The sequence below is a fragment of the Microtus ochrogaster genome, chromosome 7 (assembly GCF_000317375.1).
Source record: "Microtus ochrogaster isolate Prairie Vole_2 chromosome 7, MicOch1.0, whole genome shotgun sequence".
Lineage (NCBI taxonomy): Eukaryota > Metazoa > Chordata > Mammalia > Rodentia > Cricetidae > Microtus > Microtus ochrogaster.
In genome coordinates, this window is record NC_022014.1 from 39,889,486 (window position 1) to 39,900,215 (window position 10,730).

The 10,730-nt window shown below is 44.0% G+C and overlaps 2 protein-coding genes across 2 annotated transcripts; both read right to left on the reverse strand.

The window, feature by feature from the left end:
• Positions 1–342: 342 nt before the first annotated feature.
• Positions 343–1,326, reverse strand: LOC101997537 (olfactory receptor 2T8-like). Its single transcript, XM_005350204.1, has one exon. It carries the CDS (start codon positions 1,324–1,326, stop codon positions 343–345), a length of 984 nt encoding a protein of 327 aa, XP_005350261.1.
• A 7,775-nt stretch (positions 1,327–9,101) lies between these two features.
• Positions 9,102–10,031, reverse strand: LOC101992198 (olfactory receptor 2T33-like). The gene has a single exon (XM_005350012.2). The coding sequence runs from the start codon at positions 10,029–10,031 to the stop codon at positions 9,102–9,104; it is 930 nt and encodes a 309-aa protein (XP_005350069.1).
• Positions 10,032–10,730: the final 699 nt, after the last annotated feature.

The following is a 10,730-nucleotide window of genomic DNA, read 5'->3' on the forward strand; positions in this document are numbered from 1 at the left end:
GAGGTTCCGGACAGCCAGTGCTAAACAGAATAAACCCTGTCATGAAAAGCAAAAACAAACAAAAAGACAAGCTGTAAGGTGCTTATTAAGTAAACTACGGAAGCTATAGCCTGCTAAGTTTGCTAATGTCCACAATAAGAACAAAGGTGTCCATGAAATTGTGAGGAAGGACAACAGGAACTTAGTCCCAGTTTTGCAGACTCCTCAGGTCCCCCCAGTTCCAACCACAGGATAGAAGTGTTGAGTTAAGGTGGAAAAGAAACTCAACAACAGAGCTTGCAGTTCTCGGTGGCTTCAGGTATCCACTGGGCATCCTGACATATAACCCCGTGAACGTGCCTACTATATGTCTTTCCTCTTTGTACAGCTGCTAAAGTCCAAGCAAACCAAGGTATCTCTACTAGTTAGGGCAGCACAACGGGCCACACACTTCCTCAGGCTACCCTTGACCTCGCTGTTCCTAAGGCTGTAGATGAGGGGGTTCAGCATGGGAGTGACAATAGTGTAGAATGCCGATACAACCTTATCATGGTTAGCCGACCTGGAAGATGTGGGTCTCATGTAGATGAAAATGGCAGCTCCATAGAAGAGGCCCACTACAGCCACGTGAGAGGAGCAAGTGGCAAAGGCCTTCTTGCGGGCTTCTATGGACCGTATTCGGAGGACAGTGGCCAAGATGAGGCCATACGATGTCAGGATGAGGGAGAAGGGGACCAGAAGCATCAACACACAGCAGATGTACATGACAAACTCAAAGGCAGATGTTTTACCACAAGCCAGGTGCAACAACACAGGGGCTTCACAAAAGAAGTGGTCGATTTCGTTCCGGTTGCAAAACTGGAAGCTCATTGTGGCAGCAGCCTGCATGGCTCCATCGGCTGCGCCCAGGAGCCAAGATCCCAAGGTCAGTCTCAAACCTAACTGCCAGCTCATGAGAACCGGATAGCGCAGAGGGTGGCATATCGCCACGTAGCGGTCATAGGACATGGCCGCTAAGAGGAAGCACTCGCCCCCTCCCAGTGTGAGGAAGAAGAAGATCTGGAAGCCACAGCCAGCCTTGGAGATGGACTTCTTGCCTGTGAAATAACCAGCTGCCATGGGGGGCACTGTGGTGGAGACCAGCATCATGTCCATAAGAGAGAGCTGACTGAGGAGAAAGTACATGGGTGTGTGGAGCCGGCGGTCCTGCTGAATCAGGAGAAGCAGGAGGGCATTGCCTACCACGGAGTTGAGGGCCACAGTCAGAACCAGCACAAAGAGAACCAGGTGAGCTCTGGTGTGGTTAAAGAGTCCTAGGAGAATGAACCCGGCTGTGGCATTTCCCATGTCCGTGGTTCACAGCAGGGGGCAGCACTGCAAACCAAGGGAGGGAAGAGAGTTTCATTATCTGTGACGCTGTGTGAACTACGCATACCCAGAAAGTTGCCTTGAGAAATGGTGAAACCCACTTCAAATCCATCTGTGCTAGCAAAATGTTCCAACACAGTCACAACTTAACATAAATCTTTCTTCATTTCCAAGGTTCACCTGACGCATGTAACCAGAACGGTGAGTTCAATAATGAATCAACGTTCTTTGTAAGCTGAAGTAACTCCTGATTTTTTATTACACTGTAGCAACATAATGGTTGAGAACTATTTGCTTATTCATAATTTATATTTTCATATTAATTATACTTTGCATAATAAAGTCTTAGTTAAGTAGATATCTATTATATACAACTTAGGGACTGTTAATGTAGGTGACACATTTAATATATCAAAATTTTTATTTATTGAGACAAGGTGTCATGTATCCCAGGCTGGCCTTGAATTTTCTAAATAGTAGAAAATGACCTAGGAACTCTGATCTTACAGGTTCTTCCTCTTGAGTGCTGAGTTACAGGCATGTGCTACCATGTCTGGTTTATGTAATGCTGGGGAATGGACACAGAGCTTTGTGCATGGCAGATAAAAATTCTACATACTAAACCACACCCTGGTCCCATCAAACTTTATTAAAAAAAAACAACTTCATATGATTTTCTCTAACCCTGAATAGTAAATGTCTCGCCAAACAAAGGGGTATTTGCTCTTAGATCTAAAAGTAGGAAAGCCAGACTGTGGACAGAGGCTAGATTCACCCTGGTCTGGGAGTTCACTTGGTTCTGTTTACAGAGGTTGACACTTCAGATACCAGAGGACTTCTTGGGTGTTTCTAAGTATGAAGCTGTAATGCTAATGAATGCTTCCATGAACTCTTCCTAAGTATTTTGTCCTCAGTCAGCCCCTCCGTCTTCAGCACCACACAAACTCACCCTTTAGTGGATAACTCAGAGACCCTAGTGTTTGCCCAGCTGTAGAGAAAACAATGATTCCTGCTTCACTCTCAAGAGACTTTAAATTTTTACTTTCATTTTAATCTTTGCCTTGCTTTTGGCCAAGATTGGTTGAGCTTATTAAATCAAAAAAATCCACCCTACAAAGATGTGGATACTACTTCATCCTCAAGATCTTTGTCTAGCACAAATGCCCTGAGGAAGTCCGTGCCTTCTGGGGATACCTCCCTTGTTTCTTCTCTGGAAAGATCACAGCTATGGCTGGAACAATGACCCCATGACTCACTCAGCCCCTGACCAAGTCCCTGAGCATTTTAGTTGGTTGCGTGAAAGTTAAATATTTTGGAGATCATTTTATCTTTTGAAAGTTACTTTGGAAGTATGTTCTCTCTGCTCGGCTCACGAGTTACCCACATGTCCAGTTCTCAGATACCCTTTTGCTCCAGAAACTACGTGGAACCATGGCCATGGCTCTCAAGATACCCCATTGCTGAAGACTCAAACCCTGCCTGACTCACTTTTCACTGTTCCAACCTCTCAATATCGAAGATAGGTGAGACTTTAAGTTTGCTTTGTTTAGCCACTGGAAAGCAGGGAGCAGCTTCCTTAAATTCATTTCTGCAACTGCAGTCACTATTTTATGTACATAATCACTGTGGTGTTGTTAGGCACCTACCACACTAGAATCCATCTTCTAAATTCTCTTAATGCCTCCAGATGAGAACTCAGCCCCCATTTAAGCAAAACTCCCTCTTCTTTTTTCCCACAGCTGCTGGCAGCCACTATTCTCTCTTCCTCAGTAATATGTGCCCTTGTGAAGCTTTGATGCTGCCATCGCACAGAACCCACCTATTTGTGCCTGTACCTCAAGCCATTTCCGAAGTCCCTTAGGGCTCATGGATGTCATGTCTGCTCTCCCTTCATTTTTCAGGAAGTTAATGGTCCACTGTGTGGGGCGTACTGTGATTGCTGCTCACCAGTCTGGGGCCAGTGCCTCAGGCCTTCCTTCCCTTTGGGATACACGTGCACCAGTTTGATAAGATGCTTGACTACAGATGCTGGAGTGTGTGTTTTGATAAAGAAGTAAGATACCACACTAAACAGCAATGACGAATCTTTGCTTAAAACATGCAAGAGCGGTGCACGTGTTTTCAGAAAACCAGTTCGACAGTTACCCCTACTTCTCTGTTTCTTTAAAAACACATTTATGTTTTGTTCTATGTATACAATACTGGAGATTTGATATAGGGCCTCCTAAAGGCTTGCCAAGCTCTCTATCACTGAGTTATATTCACAGCCCTAGAAAAATATATATTAAGAAATTTCTACTTTTATTTATAATTTTAAGATTAGAAATTATCTGCTCAACTTTTTAGTGGCAATAGGTGGATACATATTTAAGGTGATAAATATTTAATAGTGGTCAGTCATTATAAATCTAATTGTGTGTTCAGTTTGTTTTTATTAAAATTATTGTCTATACCTCTTTATACAAATGAGACAAGTTACTACTAATTAAAATGTTTATAAGCCTCCACAGAGTAGACTAAATTCCTAAAACTGATCATGGAACTGAAACATGGTTGAAATTGGTCCTAAAGAATTAACTCATTTGAAAAACATGCTAAATGCATTACTGGGCAATGAGACCTCCAGCTTGACTAGGGCAGGGAATGGGGAAATGTTTACCCTGAAAAATAAGGGCTTCCTTTTGCCCTCCTTGCTTTGTGTCCATCGGGCTGGACATCTCCTTGCCACATTCCACAGCTCTTTCTTAAAACTACTCTCGCATCTCCTGCATTTGAAGTCACAGTCACAGACAGTTGCCTTTCTTTTCTTCCCGTAAAAGCCTCGTGAGAAACCACAGAAAAGTCAGAATATATAGTTTCCTTTCCACATTTCCCCAAGTTCATTGTGAATATGTAATTTTAAAAGTCTGTACTTCAGGATAGAGAAATGAAAATCAACCTGCGTGTGAAAAAGAAGGTAGTAGCAGAGGACTTGTTTATATTGATAGAATTATGGGTTGGCTTTTAAAAAATTAACCTACTGCCAGCATGCGCTTGCCCACATTTTAATTCACTGAGGACTGAGATGTCTAACCGGGAAGACTTTCTCTGTCAAATGCAGAGTGCTGGGACCGGATTTTTCTATGTAGCCGAGGGCTCCTTGTTTCTCCGGTCTTCACCTCCCAAGTTCTAGGATTTGGAATTGTGTTTTCTGGAGTTATAGTTCACAAATAATCAGACATGAAAAGGTTGGTATGACCTACCTGCAAGAGTCAAAACTGGTGTCCAGCAGGTTGGATCTGCACCCTCTGTGATGCACCTGGATGTCCCCTCCTGGACGGGAGGGGAGGTGTGTCTAATCTAGCCCTCCACCTCCCTCATATCAATGGCTGGGCTGATCTGTCCTGAGGATGGCCCAGTGCCAGCGTGGGCTGCAAACACTATCCCATCAATACCCCAGAGCTGCTGCGGTGATAATTCAGTGGCCAAAAGTGTTTACTGTGTTGAGAAATTAAAAAAATCCCCAAGAGATTGTGAATGGCCCACACATCTCATAAAGCTATGAATCATGGGAATGACAGAGAATGGCTCAGGAGAAAGAAATGGTGTCCTTGAAAAGGGATTGTAATTTCAAGTGCAGGAACCAGGGTACCACGCGATTCTGGTAATTTCTGCACAGACTTCAGCAGATAGGAAGATTAAACTGTCTTCTATTCAGACCAGCTCAATTGTCAAAACAGCAATCAAGATAAAATGAAGCTCGTGGAAGGAATTACCTGTAGTTTATTTTCTGCTTGGACTCAGTTTGAGACAATTAAATTTGTGTCTTATGCACCTGTTTCAGTGCATTTGCAAGAAGCTGTTATATTTTGATTTTATATTTGCATTTTTGAATCTGTATAGTAAAATGACAACAATAACAAAAGCAACATTAATAACAGTGACAGCATCTTCAGGCTGTCATATCAATGACACTTCTCAGGTTGAATGTATATGGACTTCAGGACATTTGCTTTTTTTTTTTTTTAAAGGAATTCTCTGTGTAACAGCTCTGGCTGTCCTGGAACTTGCTCTGTAGACCAGGTTGGCCTCAAACTCACAGCAATGCCTGCCTCTGCCTCCCGAATGCCACCTAGCTAATCCTTTGCTTTTGATGTTTTCCAGTGCTGGGTACCCTGGGAACTTAGATGTATGCCTTGCAATTTCTGAGTTATCTACTTCTATATAGAGACTCCAGAGTCTACAACTGGAAATAGATAAATGAAAACAAAATAAAGCAATAATTCTTTATCATGGATTATGTGTTAGGGAAATATACCTGGTTAAAAAATGTACAATTTGGTAAACTGCAATTGCCATTTAATTTTATTTAAAGGAAAGTACAGGTTTTTTCATTATTTAACATTTATTTACTTACTTATATAAAACTGAGCATCATGTAATTCAGGCTGGCTTAATAGTAAACTATTAAACTAGCTTAGTAGCAGAGGCTGGCCTTGAACCTCTGATCCTTCTATCTCTACCTCCCAACTTCTGGGATTGCCACCACAGTGGGTTTATCTGTTGCTGGAGATTGAAGCACTTACCAACTGAGCCACTCCCTCAGTTCTTTGCTTAGATTTCTTTCATCAAATTGAAACTTTATCAAGCTGGCAAATCCTACTTGGATTTATAATTGTTCAAAGGTGTATAGGCTAAATTTAAGCCCACATTACAAACAGTAAAAACCCCTAGGCTCCAGGTGAGGCCAGTCGGGCACCATGGACATTCTGCGCAAAAGCTTTCTACAGGAGAGTGACCGTCCTTCCTGACAAAGCTTATGTCCCTTTCTGTTCTGACCACTGCTGTGCTGGGGTCTCTAGAGGCTATCAAGAGACGCTGCCCTGTCACAGAATGGACACTGTTGCATGACTAAATCAAGTCCTGAGAGAGTCTGTGGAGTTCAAGGATGAGTAGAGGCATTCAGAGACCGGCAAGAGAAAGAATGGGGCTCAGAAACTCTGGGGAGCCGAGGGTGCACCCCATGTGAGTATCTTGTGTGGGTTCCATAAGGGCTGTATGACTAGGGTGAGTATCGGGGTCACCCATCCTGAGGATGGGCTGTATCTACCAAGTGCATAGCCCAGAGGCTTGGGTCAGCCATCTTTAATGAGGGAGGGATTCATACTCTACTGTTGCCTTCGCACTCAGAGAAGGCGCTCCTGGGATCCATGGAGGACACACACGCAAGGATGGGGATCCAGGAAGCTGGGAAGTCCTCTCAGGATCGACACCTAAAGAAGAATTAAGCAGAATTGAGCAAATGGTGAAAATGAACTCTGATGCCCAGGGTTAAACTCCTGAGAAAGTTAGGGGATAGACTCTGAGTGTCTTGCACCGGTCATGCCCCTGGGCTGTAGTGTAGCTGCAAGGACACTGGTTGTGGTTTGCTTCCAGAAATGGACTGTGAACTTGGTCTTAACAGTTTTTCCCAACAAGAAAAATACCTTGAGAGGGACTTAGCTAAGAACTGGCGGATTCCTACATCCTAGGCAACTCTGGAAAGTTGGGACTTTTAATTACTGAAGGGGAAAAGTTGTGCATATGGCAGAAACACATTCCAGCCCAGATACTGCTCACAGCCACTTTTTTAGGACACGGAGGTGGGTGTTTTGCTGGGGTGCAGTGAAAACAGATAACAAAGGCCAGTAGTTCACCAAAATAGGGGAGCTCCTGGGAACACCAGCACCAGAGAAAAGTTGGAAACGGTTTGGTATTCACACACCAAGTACATGCGCTCATGGAAAACCCTAAATTCAGCATTCAAATGTTAAAGATGTAGGAGAGGAAGGATTTCCAGTTTGGGGGACAGGCAGGGGCTGTGAAAAGGGGTAGGTCTGTCTGCCTTTATACAGAGTGACCCCAAGGTCAGCTCAGTCTCTGCTGCCAACGCCTCTCCTGAGATCCAAGGATGTGGCTTGCCCAGTGTGCCTTTGTTTTGCTGAATGGTATAAGTCCTTGGTAGAAAAACTGGTACACAGCAAACATTCAAACAAATTGTGAACCCTCCCTTCAAGAAAACTTGCCTGTCTTTCCTGTGACAAGCTCTGAGGCTGAAAGTTGGCTCAAAGCAGCCAACAGGGTGATGAACTGTGATGTTTGCCTCTGTGGAAGTTCCTAGAGTTTGTATCTCCCTTCCTTCTCTTTTGCACCCGATGTGCTATTTTACACACCTGTACTTGGTGTCTCTCTCCATTCTCTGAGGCCATAACAGGATACCATCTCCTGGGTACCAAAGAAGGAATGTTTGTTCCCCAGTGTTCTGCAATGGGGAAAGTCTAAATTCAAGGGTTCTGCATCTGTCAGGGGCCAGACTCTCTATTAGCAGACTGTGGAAGGACAAGGAAAGGCCATAGGGGGCTAACAATGAAAAGAGGGGGCTGTACTTGGAATGGACTGAACTTTGAAGATGGCCTGACTGTTTGGCACGTCAGTGATTGTGGAGGGATTGGAACATTGCGAGTCCGGAACCAAACGATCTTTGGTTAATCTTTAGTCTTCACCTGTACGTGACCTAACACATGAATGACTGCTAAGAAAATCCTTAGGGATGTGCAGAGCACTGGCTTCCAACAGACCAAGAACAGAGTCAGATAGCTCGTGAGCCTGTACCTGAGATGTCCCTGTAACCTTCACCAGAACCTGCCTACCTGCTGTTCCCCCAAAATGTGTTTGAAAGACGTATTTATTTTGAAACTTTTTAATTCTATTACTATAAAAAACTTCACAAAACTGGCACCGTGTTGGAACATGGAACTGGGGATAATCTAAATCTGGAGGGGCCATGGTGACTCATTTTTGGCTCTAGAATAAACTCTTATTCATTTTGAGGTGAGTTGTGGGTTTTATTTATTTATTTATTTATTTATTTATTTATTTATTGGTATAGAAATGGCCAAACTCACTATTATTTTGTTTTATTACTTGAGACAGGGTCTTACATAATCCACCTGCCCTAGAACTTACAGTTCTTCTGTATGGCTGGTTTTGTTGCCATACTGAGCAAACTAACACTTTAATAATGGCACAAATGCTCTCCCATCATGACAGTGGAGCCCTGAGGCCTAACTACTTCTTAAAGATCTCATCTTTAAACTCCCTTAAAATAGAGATTTGGAAATCTCATAATGATTCCTAATTTTTTGGTTAGTGATATTTGTTTTGTTGTTAAAGATGTTAAATATAGATACAGTTTTAAAGCCATAAGCCCTACATGCCCATCTCCTTTTTAAGAATTCTTTAAATCGTAAATAATTTTGGAAAATTCCCCTGAAACATTTTGACATATGTTTTGTGCAATTATGTTTATGTTTAATAATTCTTATGGTTATGTATTTCATTGCAATTTACTTTGTAATAGCAATCAATTAGGCACTACATTTTTAAAAGTTATTGTCCATTTATTCCTTTTCCTCTTACGTTTTACATCACATAACAGAAACTGAGTTATATGATTAATGTCTAGCTAACAGACCTGTGTCACTGCCTCTCATCTCTAAGACCTTATTTGAAAACAGACATAGTAGCTAGCCCAAGGGACATCGGAAGGGCAAGTTGATTTTACATTTATTTTCCAAACACTTGGTAAAATTTAGAATATAAAATAACAAATGAGAGTCAGATAAATTAATACAACACTAAAGAGTGAGCTCAATGGAATAGGTCAGCTGAGCTAGTGAGTGAGGTGTGCCTAAACTGAGTAGGGCTGTTTTGGTGACCTTCCCTCTGCATGTTTATCACACTGTCTTCTGCAGCCACTTCCTCAGGGCTCCCTTGACCTCCTTGTTCCTCACACTGTATATCAGGGGGTTCAGGACCGGTGTGAAGATTGTGTAGAAGGCAGACACCACTTTGTCGCGCTTTCGCGGCTGATGGGACTTAGGCCTCATGTAGATGAACATGATGGCCCCGTAGAATAGCCCCACCACAGCCAGGTGCGAAGAGCAGGTGGCAAAGGCCTTCTTCCGGGCTGCTGAGGATCGCATGTGGAGTACTGCAACCAGGATGAGGGAGTAGGAAGCCAAGATGAGGCACAGAGGGATCAGGAGCATAAGGATGCAGCAAATGTACATGAAGAACTCAAAGACTTTGGTGTCGGCACAGGCGAGGCGCACCAGAGAAGGCGCCTCACAGAAGAAGTGGTTGATGGTTCGAGAGTGGCAAAAGGGGAAACTCAAGATGGTGCCCGCTTGCATCAACCCATCAGCGGCTCCCAGGAACCAAGATCCCAAGGTCAGATGCACGCACAGCTTGGAGCTCATGAGGACATGGTAGCGCAGGGGCTGACATACAGCCACGTAGCGGTCATAGGACATGGCTGCCAGGAGGAAGCACTCGCCCCCTGCCAGGGTGAGGAACAGGAAGATCTGGGAGCCACAGCCTGCAGGGGAGATGGACTTCACGCTCATCAAGTAGTTGGCTGCCATCTTGGGGATGATGGTGGAGACGAGCATCATGTCCATGAGGGAGAGTTGGCTGAGAAGGAAGTACATGGGCGTGTGGAGCCTGGGGTCCCTGCAGATGAGCAGGATCATGAGGGCGTTTCCCATCAGGGAGGCGGTGAAGATTACTAACACAACAGAAAACAGGAACAGGTGGACTTGTGTGTGGCTGAAGAGCCCAAGAAGAATGAAGTCCAAAGCTGTGGTGTTACTGGGAGGCTCCATGACTCTGGTCAAACCTGGAAGACAGGTTTTTTTTTTTTTTTTTTTTTTTGAGATAGGCTGCCATGGAACTACCTCTGTAGACCAGGCTGGCCCCAAACTCAGAGATCTGCCTGCCTCTGCCTCCCCCAGTGCTGGGACTAAAGGCACATGCTGCCATGCCTGGTCTGAAAATGACTTTTTTTTTTAAAGTGACTTCCAATATCCTTAAAATCTTTGTCCAAGTGTCAGAATATTTCAATTTAGTGAAATAATAATTTTTTTTCTGCAACCTGATGCTGAGGTATGGATCAGTGGGTGAGAACACTTGCCACACCAGCCTGAAGATACGAGTGTGGATTTCAGAGCTCACATAAAAAGCTAGGTGTGGTCTTCATTTGTCTGTAGCTTAGCTCTGAAGGGCAGAGACCAAAGGATTTCTAGTTGTCTCTGGCTCCAACCTAGAAGTTGCCTCAAAGAAGTAAGGCAGAGACTGATGCAGGAGGACATCAACACCCTCCTCTGGCCTGCCCGTGAACCCACACGCATGAGTGTGTATTACACACATACACACACACAGAGTGTCACACACACCATACCCCCACCACACCATAACACACACACACATAGTGCCACACACACCAAACCCCTACCACACCATAACACACACACACACACACACAGAGTGCCACACACACCATACCCCCACCACACCATAACACA